Source organism: Oncorhynchus masou, chromosome 20, assembly GCF_036934945.1.
Source record: "Oncorhynchus masou masou isolate Uvic2021 chromosome 20, UVic_Omas_1.1, whole genome shotgun sequence".
NCBI classification, from domain to species: domain Eukaryota; kingdom Metazoa; phylum Chordata; class Actinopteri; order Salmoniformes; family Salmonidae; genus Oncorhynchus; species Oncorhynchus masou.
In genome coordinates this window covers 11,238,660-11,255,982 of record NC_088231.1, presented here as the reverse complement: position 1 = coordinate 11,255,982, position 17,323 = coordinate 11,238,660, and the positions used below count along the sequence as shown (strand labels likewise).

At 45.2% G+C, this 17,323-nt stretch overlaps 1 protein-coding gene across 2 annotated transcripts in view; it reads left to right on the top strand.

Annotated features, from left to right (window-relative positions):
• Positions 1-17,323, top strand: part of LOC135506975 (teneurin-3-like) — a 425,857-nt gene that overhangs the window by 308,412 nt on the left and 100,122 nt on the right. For both annotated transcript variants that reach the window (XM_064926416.1, XM_064926417.1), the window contains 4 exons: positions 1,396-1,497; positions 3,583-3,777; positions 5,652-5,852; positions 9,730-9,915. In XM_064926416.1, the coding sequence (XP_064782488.1) occupies positions 1,396-1,497; positions 3,583-3,777; positions 5,652-5,852; positions 9,730-9,915 (684 nt within the window). The remainder of the gene's footprint in view (positions 1-1,395; positions 1,498-3,582; positions 3,778-5,651; positions 5,853-9,729; positions 9,916-17,323) is intronic.

Here is a 17,323-nt window from a genome sequence, read left to right as displayed (position 1 = left end):
GATCTCTCTCATTTTCTCGCTCTCTCTCTTTCTCTCTCCCGCTCTCTCTCTCTTTCTTCCTCTCTCTCCCTCTTTCTCTTTCTCTCTCTCTTGCTCTATCCCTCCCTCACTCCCTCCCTCCCTCTGTCTATCTCCATCCCTCCCTCCCTCTCTTCCCACCTTCCAATGAACAGGGTAGAAGGTTGACTGCCTTAATCAAAACACTCTCTCACCATCTGTTATAATGGATATAAAAATGAATTGTTTGTCCGTCCATTGTACAAACGCTATAAAGGTTGGACATGCCCCTGCAATAAGCACCAGAGATGGTGAAAGGTTGTGGGAGGGTTGTGTGGGCGTTGTGGGAAACGTTTGACCTGACTTAATATCTTGTGTATTGCATTTCCACATCTCTCTGTTGACTTGGAAACATCTGAAACTCTACCTCTTTAAAGAGTACCTTAAATAATCCCACAGCACAGCATCAACAGATTACACACACACACACACACACATACACACACACCAGCTCTCAACCTTTAGCTATATTGAGAAGTCCTGTTTGGCAGTACATGGATCTAGCGTGTTGGCTTGATATTTACTGAACCACGCTATGACATGCCTGGTACAACTTCAGAGAAATCATTTCAATACCTTAATTCCCTCTCCTAACCTGGTTCATGTACCCAAAAGAGAGAGAGACAGGGAGGAGGAGGGAGGGCTGAAAAGCATGGTCATTTTGGCCCGATGGTGAAGAAGACAGAATGATTGGGGGAAGAGTGTGATAGAGAGAGAGACAGGAAGAGATGGTAGAAGGCTGGTAATATTGGCCTGATACTGTGGAGGAGAGAGAGATAGAAAGAGATTTAGAGAGAGATAGATGGAGAGAGATGGTAGAAGGCTGGTAATATTGGCCTGATACTGTGGAGAGATTTAGAGAGAGATAGATGGAAAGAGATGGTAGAAGGCTGGTAATATTGGCCTGATACTGTGGAGGAGAGAGAGATAGAAAGAGATTTAGAGAGAGATAGATGGAGAGAGATGGTGAAAGGCTGGTAATATTCTGTCCATTTTGTAGCTACAGAGGAGTGCTGGGAGTGTGAGCTGGATGATTGGTGGTAACAAGGTGTTGATTGGTGGGCTACGGCAAGCAAAGAGACCCAGTTTGTCTCAATCAGGCATATGGGGGTGGTGGTGATTAGAGCATAGAGTCAGGGAGAGGGTGTGTGTGCGTACGTGTGTGGTACTTTGGTCTGCCTGGCTAATTATCAGTCTTCTATTTCAGGATATGGGCGTCGTTCCTATTGTCTATGTCGCTACTCTCTCTGTCTTCTTCTTTCTGTGGCTGTATGCATATCTCTAACTCACACAAACACTCACTAACACTCTCCTCTCTCTCTCTGTCTCTCTCTTCAGAGTCCGTTATGGAGTGTCCCCACAATTGCCATGGCAACGGTGACTGTCTGTCTGGAACGTGTCATTGCTTCCCAGGGTTCCTTGGGCCTGATTGCTCAAGAGGTAAGACGCACACATACACACACACCGTTTGAGAGGAGTAAACCCACTATCTCCTCCCATAATTGGCAGTAGATTGTTGCCCCGGCGCGTACATACCAGAAGCCTTGGAGGCATTGATTCAGGCACACAGACACACACACACTATTCTCTCTCTCTCTCTCTCTCTCTCTCTCTCACTCACTCACTCACTCACTCACTCACTCACTCACTCACTCACTCACTCACTCACACTCACTCACTCACTCACTCTCTCTCATTCTCTCTCTCTCTCTCTCTCTCTCTCTCTCTCTCTCACTCTCACTCACTCACTCACTCACTCACTCACTCACTCACTCACTCACTCACTCACTCACTCACTCACTCACTCTCACTCTCACACACACACACACACACACACACACACACACACACACACACACACACACACACACACACACACACACACATTGATACAGTCAGTCAGTACCTCTGTGTCTCTGCCTACTACTACCTCCATCAAGGAGGCTCTCTCCATCTCCCCTTTCATCATTATACAACACTGTGTGCTTGACTGGAGCTCAAATAAAGAGGAAAGGGTCTCAAAAGTCATTAGAAAGTATAATGTCCCTCCATCCATCACTATTCATCAGCTCTCTGCTTATATTCCCTTCGAATGATACTGAAGAGCCGCTGAAGTGACTTCTGTGTCCCTTTCTGTCTCACTATATAACTCTCCCTTAACCTGGTGACACCATGTATATATCTCCCTTAACCTGGTGACACCCTGTATATATCTCCCTTAACCTGGTGACACCCTGTATATATCTCCCTTAACCTGGTGACACCCTGTATATATCTCCCTTAACCTGGTGACACCCTGTATATATCTCCCTTAACCTGGTGACACCTGTGTATATATCTCCCTTAACCTGGTGACACCCTGTATATATCTCCCTTAACCTGGTGACACCCTGTATATATCTCCCTTAACCTGGTGACACCCTGTGTATATATCTCCCTTAACCTGGTGACACCCTGTATATATCTCCCTTAACCTGGTGACACCCTGTATATATCTCCCTTAACCTGGTGACACCCTGTATATATCTCCCTTAACCTGGTGACACCCTGTGTATATATCTCCCTTTAACTGGTGACACCCTGTATATATCTCCCTTTACCTGGTGACACCCTGTATATAACGCCCTTAACCTGGTGACACCCTGTATATATCTCCCTTAACCTGGTGACACCCTGTGTATATATCTCCCTTAACCTGGTGACACCCTGTATATATCTCCCTTAACCTGGTGACACCCTGTGTATATATCTCCCTTAACCTGGTGACACCCTGTATATATCTCCCTTAACCTGGTGACACCCTGTATATACCTGGTCTTGTATATATCTCTTAACCTGGTGACACCCTGTACATATCTCCCTTAACCTGGTGACACCCTGTGTATATATCTCCCTTAACCTGGTGACACCCTGTATATATCTCCCTTAACCTGGTGACACCCTGTATATATCTCCCTTAACCTGGTGACACCCTGTATATATCTCTCTTAACCTGGTGACACCCTGTATATATCTCCCTTAACCTGGTGACACCCTGTATATATCTCCCTTAACCTGGTGACACCCTGTATATATCTCCCTTAACCTGGTGACACCCTGTATATATCTCCCTTAACCTGGTGACACCCTGTGTATATATCTCCCTTAACCTGGTGACACCCTGTATATATCTCCCTTAACCTGGTGACACCCTGTATATATCTCCCTTAACCTGGTGACACCCTGTGTATATATCTCTCTTAACCTGGTGACACCCTGTGTATATATCTCTCTTAACCTGGTGACACCCTGTATATATCTCTCTTAACCTGGTGACATCATGTATATGCAATATTTTACTCCAACAAAAAACATTCATATACAATATTGCAAAAACGTTTATATGGAACATCTATCTCATGAGACTATGTTGCCATGCATGTGTGAAAGTGCTCACTGTATCATGCGTATGCCTGTGTGTGTATTTCTGCACATACACACTCTGTATACGCTTACATCCATTTGTCCCTCTGTGTCCCATTGCAGCTTCGTGCCCCGTGCTGTGCAGTGGTAACGGCCAGTACTCCAGAGGTCGCTGCCTGTGCTTCAGTGGCTGGAAGGGGACCGAGTGTGACGTGCCCAGCAACCAGTGCATAGACATCCACTGTGGGGGACACGGCATCTGTATCATGGGCGTCTGTGCCTGCAACACCAGATACAAGGGAGACAACTGTGAAGAAGGTAAGAGATCAGTCCATCCATCGATCAATCATCCAAACACCCAATCAATCAACTAAGTTGTATTTGTATCAACAGTTGTCACAAAGTGCTTTACAATAATCTAGCCTATCTGCATCTAGTGTAGAAATAGGATGGAAGCCCATAGATGGACAGAATATCTCATACACATCAACAGTGATTGGGTGATGGGAAAAAGGAAGGATTTCAGACGTATTGGCTGCTGTCACTGTGTAGCACCGCCAAGCGTAGATAGGCCAGATCAGAAGTATTGGCTGCTGTCATTCTGTAGAGCCGTGATGCTTAGACAGGGCACATGATAGGCTAGATCATCTTAGCCAGATGTATTAAGCCATTAGCATGAGATCATAGATTATCATTGTTTTTCCTGTTAGAGGGATCTTTTGATCTGCCCTGCCCTTTTCCCCCTCTCCTTCGGTGTGTGTGTGTGTGTTCAGACACATCCTCTTCCCCTCTTCCTTCCTTGTCAGCCAGTCAGTGTGTGATTGCTCAGCATTCACCATCATAATCTTTACCGCCAGCCAATAGTTCAGTATTACAGAAACAATTACTACTCTCTACTTCACAGAGAAAGGAATTACATCACTGTCCCCATTGATGCGTGGCTTGAGACACACACACACACTCACTGACTCGCTCTCACGCACGCACACACACACACACACACACACACACACACACACAGAATGGAGAATATTAGATTAGCTAAATTATCCTTGCATGTACCTGCTACGCTAGACTACAACACAACCCACCAGAAGGCTAGCTCTGTCTGTACATTAGATCCAATTATTGCACTTCCCTATGGGACAAAATCTCATCTTCACTGCTCAATAAAATGGATTTCTGCCAACCTCCTCCTACTGACACGCACCACAATCTGACTCTAATGCAATTAGTTTGCAGTGAATGTTATTGTGAGGTCTGTGACCCAGTCAGTAGTCAATGGACAGATTAAGACCCATCATCACTGAGACAGCAGAGGGAAGTAACTGCAGCTCAACAAGCATCAGCCCCAGGCAACTTGCTGGGCATCAACAGACAAGTCAAATTGTATTTGGCACATGCGCATTATACAACAGGTGAGGATCTGGGGACCCATGCCAAATCTTTTCAGTCTTCTGAGGGGGAAAAAGTGTTGTCATGTCCTCTTCACAACTGCCTTGGTATGCTTGGACCATGATAGGATGTTGGTGATGTGGACACCGAGGAATTTGAAACTCTCGACCCGCTCCACTTCAGCCCCGTCGATGTTAATGGGGGCCTGTTCGGCCCTCCTTTCCCACAGTCCACGATCAGCCCTTGTCTTGCTCACATTGAATGAGAGGTTGTTGTCCTGGCACCACACTGCCAGGTCTCTGACCTACTCCCTATAGGTTGTTTCATCGTTCTCGGTGATCAGGCCTACCACTGTTGTGTCATCAGCAAACTTAATGATGATGTAGGAGTGCTTGGCCACGCAGTCGTGGATGAACAGGGAGTACAGGAAGGGACTAATCATGCACCCCTGAGGGGCCTGAGTGTTGAGGATCGGCGTGGCAGATGTGTTGTTGTTTACCCCTACCACCTGGGGGCGGCCCGTCAGGAAGTCCAGGATCCATTTGCGGAGTGAGGTGTTTAGTCCCAGGGTCCTTAGTTTAGTGATGAGCTTTGTGGGCACTATGGTGTTGAACGCTGAGCTGTAGACACTCACAAACACAGAGATAGTATACACACACACCAACACAAACACAATTCCACAGTGAGTGTTTGTGTACTGTATGTTTATATTTGCTCTATGCAACAATCCAAAGTGACAGCAGTTGGTTGGGAATTGCGACAAATCAACCTCTCTCTCCTTCCCCTCCTCCCTCCAGTGGACTGCCTGGACCCTGGCTGTTCAGTCCATGGTGTGTGTATCCACGGGGAGTGCCACTGTAGCCCGGGCTGGGGGGGCACCAACTGTGAGATCCTCAAGACCATGTGCCCCGACCAGTGCTCCGGCCACGGCACCTACCAGAGCGAAAGCGGCACTTGCACCTGCGACACCAACTGGACCGGCCCCGACTGCTCCGTCGGTACGTTGTTTGAATGTTGGTAAAGGTTGTTAGTTGTTAGCATGCAAGCCTTCACGCAGAAGTACTACATTTTTGGTATGTTGTTAGCACATTAGCATGCTAGCCTGAAATTAACTCAACCGAATTACATTTGGTACGTTGTAAGGACATTAGCATGCTAGCCTCTCATTAACTCATTAACTCAACCGTATTACATTTGGTACGTTGTAAGCACATTAGCATGCTAGCCTTATTATCTCAACAGTACTACATTTGGTACGTTGTTAGCACATTAGCATGTTAGCCTCTCATTAACTCAGCAGTATTACATTTGGTACCTTTTTAGCACATTAGCATGCTAGCCTCTCGTTAACTTAGCAGTATTACATTTGGTACATTTGGTACATTGTTAGAACATTAGCATGCTAGCCTCTCGTTAACTTAGCACTATTACATTTGGTACATTGTTAGAACATTAGCATGCTAGCCTCTCGTTAACTTAGCACTATTACATTTGGTACATTGTTAGAACATTGTTAGAACATTACCATTAACTTAGCAGTATTACATTAGGTACGTTGTTAGCACATTAGCATGCTAGCCTTATTAACTCAACATTATTACATTTGGTACATTGTTAGAACATTGGCATGTTAACCTCTCATTAACTTAGCAGTATTACATTTGGTACATTGTTAGAACATTAGCATGCTAGCCTCTCGTTAACTCAGGAGTACGACATTTGTTAGCCACTACTCATTCACTACGTGGAGATGGATATCTAGTAAAGATATCATTCACATTCACAGAGCTTCTCTCACAGTTGGGCCATGGCCTTCCCAGCTATATCCTTTCACTGTATCACTCTCTCTCTTTCATTCTTTATCTCTCTCTTTTCACTGCTGCTTTGTGGACTAATGCTGTTATGAAGGCCACAGTGTGATTTTTATATTAACTGGGCTTAGACAAGAGAGAGCACATCGATCTGATCCATTTTTCATTTGAGAGAAAGCTGTGTTTATCTGGCTCTAACACACTGGCTCAGCCAGAAAAGAGAAGGAAGGCTGGAGGGTGAGCAAAGGCCGTGGGTTTGTTAATTACACTGAGTTTCAATTAAATAAGGCAGTACTGATAATTACTAGAAAACGGAGAGGGAGGGAGGGATGGAGAGAAAGAGAGAGCGAATGGAGGGCGATTCCACACCAGGACAGCCCCAAAATATTGATTGTTTGACATTTCTATCACTTTAAAAAATAAATAAAAATAGTCAGGAGGAAGTGGAAATTTGAGTCCCTTTTTAGACCTATACGTGCGTTGTGTAAGAGCCTATGATCTGTGAACCGTACATGATACAGACAACATCTTGGTGTCATTATCCTTATAGTGGAGATTCTGATATGGTAAATATCAAAAATAGAAATATTTATATCTCAAAAGTACCCTTTTTTATCTTGTTCATTTCAAGACGGATTGTTTCGAACAATATACTCTACAAGTATATCATTGTTCAGAGTGGGCAGAGTGATTCAAAAATAAATACATCGAATAACAATGTTAAAAGCATGTCAAACATCCTTCCTCCCAATGACATTTTTGTGAGAATTGCCTGTAAATATTTTTGGGGCTGTCCGGGCGTGGAATCGCCCTGGAGAGAGAAAGAGTGAGATAATGACTTAGACGTGGAATAAAGTAAAAACAGAGGAATAGGAGAGAGGAGAAGCTGTTAAGTAGAAACATATGTCCTCTTCTGTCTTTATTATTGTTTTGTCTGAGACAGTTTGGTCTGGAGCGCCTGGGACCACGGTGACCTTCAGACAGATGTGACCAGAGCCTCAGTCTGGTCACCCCTCCCTCCCTCCCTCCCTGCTTCACACAGCGCCCGCCACGTCTCGCACACACACACCGCCCCGGTGACAAGGCGATGACAGTGACGAACAGCGCCACTTCCTGACACACAACACACTCTCTCACACACGCTCACACACAGCGGTAATGGCAGCTCGCCACAGGCAGCGGATGCCCACACTGAGCGAAGCCCCTCCAGGGGGCTGATGGAACTTTAGAGACCGAGAAAGACTGAGCGGTCGGGGGTCTGTTGGTCTTGTGGTCTTACCTGGAATGACTCCGAGATTAACAGCTCGATCTTCCAGCCACTGACTGATAGCTAGTCTAAGAGAACTCCGCTCAATCAATGTCTTCTATCTAGACACTGACTTCAATCGGAATTGCTTCTCTTTGCCACTGTCTGATAGCAATGGTCCTACGGTTGATTATTTGTCCCTGTCTGCAAAGAGTCCAAGAAGTGGCAACATTTTAGTTGCTGTTACTCCTATACCTGTGCTATAGCACTGTAGGTAGTCAACATTGTATGAGGATTTTCTTCCAGTATTAATACAGTGAACGGTCCTGTTCTGAACTCGCTGACACAGGTCACATCCGTTCTACTGGGTCGTGTGTTTCTACAGGACAGTATTTCAGTAAGAGTTAGTATACAGTAGTTAGCCAGGGTAGGTCTGTCTGAGTATAGTCTTCACCCTGCCAGACATCTGCTGCCTGCAACTCTGACTGTCTGTCTGTACGTACAGACCTGCCAAGACAGACACAAGACTACAAATTGAGACTGTGGTTCAATTGGGAGAGCATGGCGCTTGCAACGCTAGGGTTGTGGGTTCGATTCCCCCGGGGAACCAGGACTCAGTCGTCCTGTATAAGAGCGTCTACTAAATGACAAAAATGTGATGTTGAGTGTCTCTATATTTTGTGCAAACAACAATTCATTCAAACACTGCTCCCCTCAGTTTATATTTAAAGGTCGTGTCAATTATGGTGTTCCTGTCGCCTTCATGTAACTGCATCAAAAAGGCTCAGAATGGAAAACAAGTGTCACTTTCACTCAGAGCTAAAAGTGATTGGAGGAACTTGAATGCACACTCCTGGTTCAAATGGTCTAAACTCTGAAGAACAGAACAGAGACAAAAACAGTTTCATCTCAACTGACAACATTCCATCAGTCGGTAGTCTGTACCAAACAAGCCCAGATTGTTTGCAGGCGTCCATCTATGGACCCCACTGCAGCGGGATTGATTTACCTGTGGTTGATTGATTTGGGTGTCATTCTGGTTCAGGCACAGTTGGAATCCTTGTGTCTGGCTGGATGGCTGGCAAACAGTGTCTACCCATAATCTACCCTTATCCTATTCTTACCCTGTCTGGGATAAAGGTCACTATGTCTACTCTCATAGCCTGAACTGTCCATAGTCAATGATCACACTTCTGCCCACACTGCCCCCCCTCCACCCCCACTCGCACACACACACACACACACATACACACCATATCACAAACACCAACACCTCAGACCCACCACCGTGCCCCACCCAGGAACCTTCAAAACCTCCCAGATTCTTCATGCTACACCGTGTCAGCCACGGGGACAGACGTGTCAGGGTAGCAAGGTGTTATTTGAGAAATACCAGGCTGACAACCATATCCACCCGACCCCGACCCCACCAGCTGACCAGCCCAAAACACAATAGTGGAAGCATTGTGCCAATGGAGACCCTGCCTGTCTACAGTTGACAGAGAGATAGATGAAACCTTATGTCTGTTTTGTTTGTTATGAATGAATGTGTTTCAACAACCACTTCTAGGTCTCAAAGCGGGTGACTTCACTTTGCACAGTGGACGCTACTAGCACACCCAGATAACTAGCTAGCGATTACACATCACTACACACTGACACTAACATTTCCTCCTTTGTGTGTGTGTGTGTGTGTGTGTGTGTGTGTGTGTGTGTGTGTGTGTGTGTGTGTGTGTGTGTGTGTGTGTGTGTGTGTGTGTGTGTGTGTGTGTGTGTGTGTGTGTGTGTGTGTGTGTGTGTGTGTGTGTGTGTGTACAGAGGTGTGTGTGGTGGACTGCGGCTCCCACGGCGTGTGTTTCGGGGGCAGCTGTCGTTGCGAGGAGGGCTGGACAGGTACGGTCTGTGACCAGAAGGCCTGCCACCCCATGTGCACTAAGAACGGAGTCTGCAAGGAGGGCAAGTGTGAGTGCAACCAGGGCTGGACCGGAGAGCACTGCAACATCGGTAGGTCTACTGACGAATACACATGCCTACAGTGGCCATACACATGCACGTGAATACATCATATGGGTCGACAATTAAAGACATCGTTACAACGAAACACACATGTTTTCTCTCTCACACACACACCAATCACACACACTCCTCTACCTCTGGAGCTGTCTGTCTATCCATGATTCCCCCAGTTCTCACACCACGGAGGACTCCAACCTGCGGGTCTATATGGCTTTGAACAGCCTGCTGAAGTCCTCTTTCCTCTCGAACTTCTCCATCCCTCTCTTTACAAGGGCCTGGCCAACTCCCTCCTACTCTGCAGCCTGCTCTTTGTAGTCACTCACATGACCTGTGTGAAGAAGGCCTGCGGAGTCCCCATGGGGCGCTGCTGATCTTTAACCTCCATCAAAACACTGACATTTACTGTAGTTAAGGCAGTGTGGAGAAGATAGATTGTGTGTGTCCTGTTCCAAGCTCTCGATTTTAACAAGAGGGTACAGAGCAGCGTTGTAAATGCCTGGCGCGTTGCTGTTTAGCTTTTAAGCCGGATGTGAAACAATCACTGAAACAGGCCAAAGCCTCCTCTATACAATGCAGAGATACGAGCCTTAAAGAGAACTGAGAAATCATGTTTGGTTAATCGTTCCCCTCTCAACCCCTACATCACTAAACGGCCTTAATTGTTATCAAGCAAATCTTGTTTTGTCGGCTGATTCCCTGATATGAAGTCGATTGCGGAGCAGAATGCATGTTCTCTCCTCACACACACAGAACTCATGTTCTGTTCTGCCTCGATCTATGGCCGTCTTTATTTTTGATCTGGTTCATTATTCAAACAAATAATCAGATGAATTAGCCCGAGTTAGAGTTTAACATGGTGTCCCCCACTCATTTAGCGGTCGAGTTAGCGTTAAGGTGCCCGCATACTAGGTTGGATTTGCTCCTAGCAGAACTCAGCAATATTAATGTTTGTCCCTCTTTAGATGCCGTAGCAACAACATACCCATTAAGACTTCCTCAAAATACTCCTAATTAATGTAAGATTCATCAAGAAATCTGTAATACATTTTGACGGTTTTGCAGAGGAGGTATAAGTCACACAATTTTACATCTAAGACGTTTGGTGCAGTATTTCTCAAGTGAACAAATTTGCATTAAAACTTTGACAACAAACATTTCATTGAAGAATCCCATCCATAGTTCCCAACCCTACTAGGAGTAGTACTGTTGACCAATCACCGATGTAGGGGCGTAGACTTCGGCTACTGAACTTCGACTTGCCTCTCAAGCAAAGATGTTGTGTGCGCGAACAGCCGGAAAAAAAACCCTGCCGAACACCAAAACGAACAAAAAGTCATGATTTTTTCATAATATATGCGCAAACTGTTTTGACTGGGAAGCATGCGACAGGCTTTATGTATGGTGTCCCCCAGCTGTGTGTTTTCAGGTTTCGTGACACTCTCTGCACACACACATAAAAACGTGAGCGCACACACACTGACTCACTCTACTCATCATCATGGAGATCATTTCTTTTGTGTCAATAATGTGTGTCTGATGATCTCTGGCTATGGAGGGAGCACCGACCGCTGCCTAATTCCCCTGAAAATAGAACCTTTTGGCTCATTATTAGTCTTCAGACACTTTTTCGTAGCCTTCAAACACCAAAATACAAAGGCAGATGCTCCTTGAAGTCATCCACAAGGAGTCCTAGTCTGAAACTGAAACCCTGCAGGGGTTGGCTGGGACGTGAGTCAGTTAGGAAGAGTGTTGGGCTCTGTCCGAAATGGCACACTATTCCCTATATAGTGCACTACTTTTGCATGTCTCACGTTACTCTGCACGTAACGAACGGTACACTTAAAAGTTCCACCTCTCTGTCCTTGAGATGTTCTCTCCTGTTTCAGAGTAGCGTGCCAGAGGTGGTGAGGGCCACCATGCCTTCATTTGTGTCTGCTGGAGATAAAGGGGTGTTTGTGTTGGGATTAGAAGTTAGCAGGAGACATCAACCAGATACAACAGGAGAACATTAGTGTTCGACAGATCCCACTGCAGTCAGTCACCCAGCTAAGACGTCTGTGTGTTTGTTCGACCCCGCTCTGACCCCGGAGGGTCTCACCGCATTGCCTTGAACACATTCACAGTACAACCACCCCCACATACCATATGTTCTTATCCAATCGCCTATACATACACTCAAACAAAGAGTGTATAGTGTCATTTTGGATCTGAGTCAACACTGGTTTGTGTTACTATACCCTCTAGCTGTCTCGATAGAACACCAGTTAGACAGTCTATTATATTCAGTGGAACCACAGTGCAGCATTAAGACTCATTGAGAGTTAGGAGGCAGTGACGTTTAGCTACTCCTTCATTAGTTTTCTGCTACAGGCACCCCCCCTCCCTTCCCCCATAGCAAATGCTGAAGGAGAGAGGAGAAGAACACAGTAGTTATTAAGTCGTCTTCTTCTCTCCTCCGAGACACGCGATCATGAATAATGATTGGGTGAGAAAGTTACAGAGGGTCAAAGTTCATACCCCCAAGACATGCTAACCTCCCGGGATTGGTAACAGTGAGAGGTTAGCATGTCTTGAGGGTATGATCTTTTGATCTTCTGGAACTTTCTCACTCATCGTTATTCATGATTGCATGTCTCATGATATATTCCACATTGATTTAGAAGTGTTTAGAAACATGTTCTATTCTTATTTACAATAAAAGTGACTCCAAAATGACACAATATATTAGTTACGATTAATTTCTATTGTGCACAAAATAATCTGAAACACAAACAAAACGAACTGCAAATGCATCCAACAAGTTTGGAGAGTCACAAGCGTGATGTCGTCATTGCATGCTAGGGGTGTCAATATTTTTGACCTCTACCTTTTAGAGAGAAAAAATATTACTTGTTAAACAAAATATTTTTCTCTGAGCAATTGTATTAGTATAAAATAATCTCCCAGTTTGTTTTGCATACAATATAGCTCACTATTTGACTGATTTATTTCATACAGTCATTATTGCCCATATTTATCAAGGGTGTCAATAATTTCAGACTCCACTCTATCTCTTTCTCTCTGTCATTGTCTGACACAAGGTGGCCTGATGCATCTCCATTTTGAGGAAGTAGTCTACTGCTCAATACTACTCTGCTTATAGCTTTTCCATACAAAACACAGTGATGATAGGTTGAGTAAATTGTCACTGTGTTACTGTTACTGTCACTGTTGTCACTGTGATAGTGGTAAAATAGTGTCCTTTATTTTACTCTAATGTTCCCGCTTTCAAAATGCAGCAAATTAATAGACGTCTCTGAGACGTGGAAGTATCCCTGTTTAAAAGGAAACAACTACAATGGGCTGAAATCATTTGTGTTACCTTGGAAATAAATGATGTCAAGTTTATGTAAGAGTTTGCTACGGGTTTTGCAGCAACAAACGGATAACAATGTCTTCCCTTGACGATTTGAGTTACAGTAAACAGACTGAATCATTGATGTGTTTGTATAACAATCATGTCCAATAACCAATATCTCATATGATCTTTATTTATCAGTGTTCCAAAATACTCTTCTGCAGAGGATAGTAAAAGTACATTGTTCCTTCTGCAGACACTAGGTTTTGTTAAGAAAGCCACAGGTTCTTCTGCTTCTTCTTCTTCTGCCTCTTCTTCTGCCTCTTCTTCTTCTTCTTCTGCTTCTTCTGCTTCTTCTTCTGCTTCTTCTGCTTCTTCTGCTTCTTCTTCTGCTTCTTCTGATTCTTCTTCTGCTTCTTCTGATTCTTCTTCTGCTTCTGCGTCTTCTGCTTCTTCTTCTGCTTCTTCTGCTTCTTCTTCTGCTTCTGCTTCTTCTGATTCTTCTTCTGCTTCTGCATCTTCTGCTTCTTCTTCTGCTTCTTCTTCTTCTTCTTCTTCTTCTTCTGCTTCTTCTTCTGCTTCTTCTTCTGCTTCTTCTTCTGCTTCTTCTTCTGCTTCTTCTTCTTCTGCTTTTTCTTCTTCTTCTTCTTATTATTATTATTATGGCTTCTGAATACCTCATCAGTAGGGTTGTCTCCTTTAGTCACACTGAAGACGTGTCCCAAATCGCTCCTATAGGCCTTGGGCAAAAGTAGTGCCCTGTGTAGGGAATAGGGTGCCATTAGGGACGGAGACTGATTTTAAAGTACTGTATGGAATATTGTTAAAATATTGTTGTGTGTGTATGCGAGGGTGGGTGTGTGTTCTGAGAAGTGCAGCTGGTGAACAGGCAGAGACTGAGTGTATTAGTTTAGAACCAGGAAACTGCAGACTTACTGCCCCAAGGTTTCTCCAGCAATCCAGCTCCAGAACCCCATCCCAGGCTCCCTGTTCTCCCCCTCTGCCCTTCCTCTCCTGGGGCAGGACTGGTGGTCAGTCATCCCTCCCTCCCTCACATCTCTCCATCGCCCAGAATAGCACTGCAGAGCCAGCAATATCTCACCCAGCACCAACACGCGTGCCTTCACACACACAGACACACATTCTGTACACACATACATGCACACACACACGTACACTCTCTCTCCTTCAAACACTCAAACACACAAACTCTCCCTCACACACACACACACACACACACACACATGCACATGCACACTCCAACCAGCTGCAATCTGTCTGTGTGTCTGGTTCTGTGTCTCCCCAGATGTCTGTTTGCCTCCAGGTCAGTGTAACGACTGATGGTTCTCCATTATCATCCAAGGCTGATGCTCGCTAGACAACACACACACACACAAACACACACTCCTCTCTCGCTCCCAACAAAACAAACCGTCTTCTGATATTTTCACTGAAATGATAGACCAAAATGATTGTTCTCGGTGTCCCTCCCCGTCTCAAGCTTCAGTTCCAGCTACTAGCTACTGTACCATTCTTGTAGTGATTTGTCTTTTAAAACTCGACTGGCGGGAAGAAAAAAATGGCTATTTGTAAACTCAATTGTGTAGTTAAAACAGTCCAGTTTTATTCACAAAAGGCCACATTAGTTCCTTAACTGTGTTCAATACTTAATTAACCCTGCTACACTCAAGGCTCTACTTGGGAACTAGGAAGCCCATAATCCCCCTCTCAGTACTGCTGAATGGCTGTTCTGTGTTACCACTGATCTGGCTTCTCTCTTAACGGGCTGGTAGCTCTGTCAGTCTAGTCACACACTACCGTTATTATACATATATCACTGTGTGTGTGTGTGTGTGTGTGTGTGTGTGTGTGTGTGTGTGTGTGTGTGTGTGTGTGTGTGTGTGTGTGTGTGCGTGTGTGTGTGTGCACATGTTTGTGTATGTGTGTGTGCGTCTACTATAGCCCAGGGAATGAGTGAGGCTCAATGGTCTCTGTAGCACTTTGGGCTATAGCATGATTAAAGTCTAAGAGGAGCCCTCCCTGCTTTTACGGTAGGCTCACCTGGAGCTGATGGGGTTGGTAAAGGCCCCCAGTGCAGTAAACGTTAATTAAGATCATGTAAATCAATGGTAGCCTCTACCCCCCCCTTCCCTCTCCCTCTCTCTTCCCCTCTCTCTCCTTCTACCCCTCTGCTCTTTCTCTCTCTCTGTCCTGCCTCATCTCTCTACCCTCCCCCTCATCCCCCTCTTCTCTCCTCCCTCCATCTCTACCTCTGGGTGGGGATTGAGTGGGTCTGGACATTGTGATATGTAATTGTTTCCAGATTAATGTCATTTTAATCAGCAGCCGATGAGAATTGGCCGAACAAATAATGAAGCATTGATGTCTATAAGGGGCTGATTAATTCTGCAGCTTGACCCATAGACCCGCACACACACACACACAGATGCATACTGTACATACACACACAGATGGACACACAAACACACACACAGTCCTCCCTGTCCCGATGTGAGTGGAATATGATGGAAGTAAATGAGAAATCTTTAGTGCAATTAGCTGGTAAATTGCTGCCCCTTTGCTCAGGGTTCAGGGATGATTGCTGCTGTTTTCTTAACCCTGACGTTTCATTAGGAACCCTGACGCTCCATTAGTTCTGTTAAGGGATCCTGTTCCACTCTGGGAAAAGGAGAGGAAGATGGCCAATCTAGCTGCCACCTGAGCCAGTGTGTGTATGTGTGAGCTAGTGTGAAGTTACAGCAAGCGACATCTGAGATTGTGCAAGAAATGTAGGGACTGGGTGTTGGCAATATAAAACAACAGATTGACACACACTTATGTATGTTTATACATACAACATTCATACGTTGATACATCACAACAAGCTAAGTGTCTGAGAAAGCATGTCATCTTCTGTCGATACGCTCCCCCCCGTCACAACACCTAGAGAAGTCCTACAGGTTTACATGTGAGGATGGTCACGGCCACACACACTCTGTGTCACATGGGATATCCATCACATTCAAACACACGTGTGTGTGTGTGTGTGTGTGTGCGAGTGTGTAAGGGTGCCTGTGCTCGTAAGTACACTACTAACACTCTGGTAAATAGTCTGCCATGTTTTTTCTCCTTAACCGCTCGCTGTCCTCTCTTTCTCTCTCTCCTTTTTTCTTTTTTCAAGCTCACAATCCGGATATTAGAGTCAAAGGTACTGTGGTCCCTCTTTCTTCTGCCCCCCCCCCCCCCCCCATCGTGCTCTGTGGTACATGTGACCGTCCATAGCTTCCCAGTAACCCTCCACTCTCTCTCTATCTTTTCATCTCTTTTTTATCTCTGATTCATTGATTTATTGATTCAGTGATTCAGTCTTCTATTGTTGTCACTGTGACTATTTGTTTTCTCATGTCTTCATGTCTTGGTACTGTGGGAGGAATCCAATATCATGTCCTCTCTTGGAGCATGGGAGGATGTTCAGTAACTACCAGGCATGGTAGAACTGAACTGGGGCGGGTTTTAGCCCACATAACCCACCAACCACGGCTCGGGAACTCCCACGCGTTGGGCCCCGGGCGAGGCCACAAACGTTCCAGCCGCCCGATAGAATAACATTGAAATAACGTCATCTAAGCCAGTAGCTGACTTGGCATTTTTTTCTTAAAACGGGGGTGTTATTCCGGATGCTTTGCCTCAATGCTTTTTGTACACGTGTCTTTTCTTTTGTTTGTTTTTTTTGCTTTCCCCGATTTTGACAGTGAAGAATGGCACCTTAAAATGTCCAAGCAACATGAATATACGTTTATTTGTTAATAAATTGATTTTGTTTTACTAGCACCATCAATGCCTTTTGTAGAGAACTAAGAATTGGAGACCTTTTAAGCTGAAGTGGAGATATGGACTACTTCTTTAACCCTCGACCCTCGACCTTCCCCGCACGCAGGGTGATCTCTCCGTATCAGTCTCTCTCGCGCGCTCTGTCTTTCCTTCTCTGTATCCCCCTGTCTTCCAACAGTATGTCCACGGAATCCTGCCTCCTCCCTTTCTCTCTCTCTCTCTCTCTCT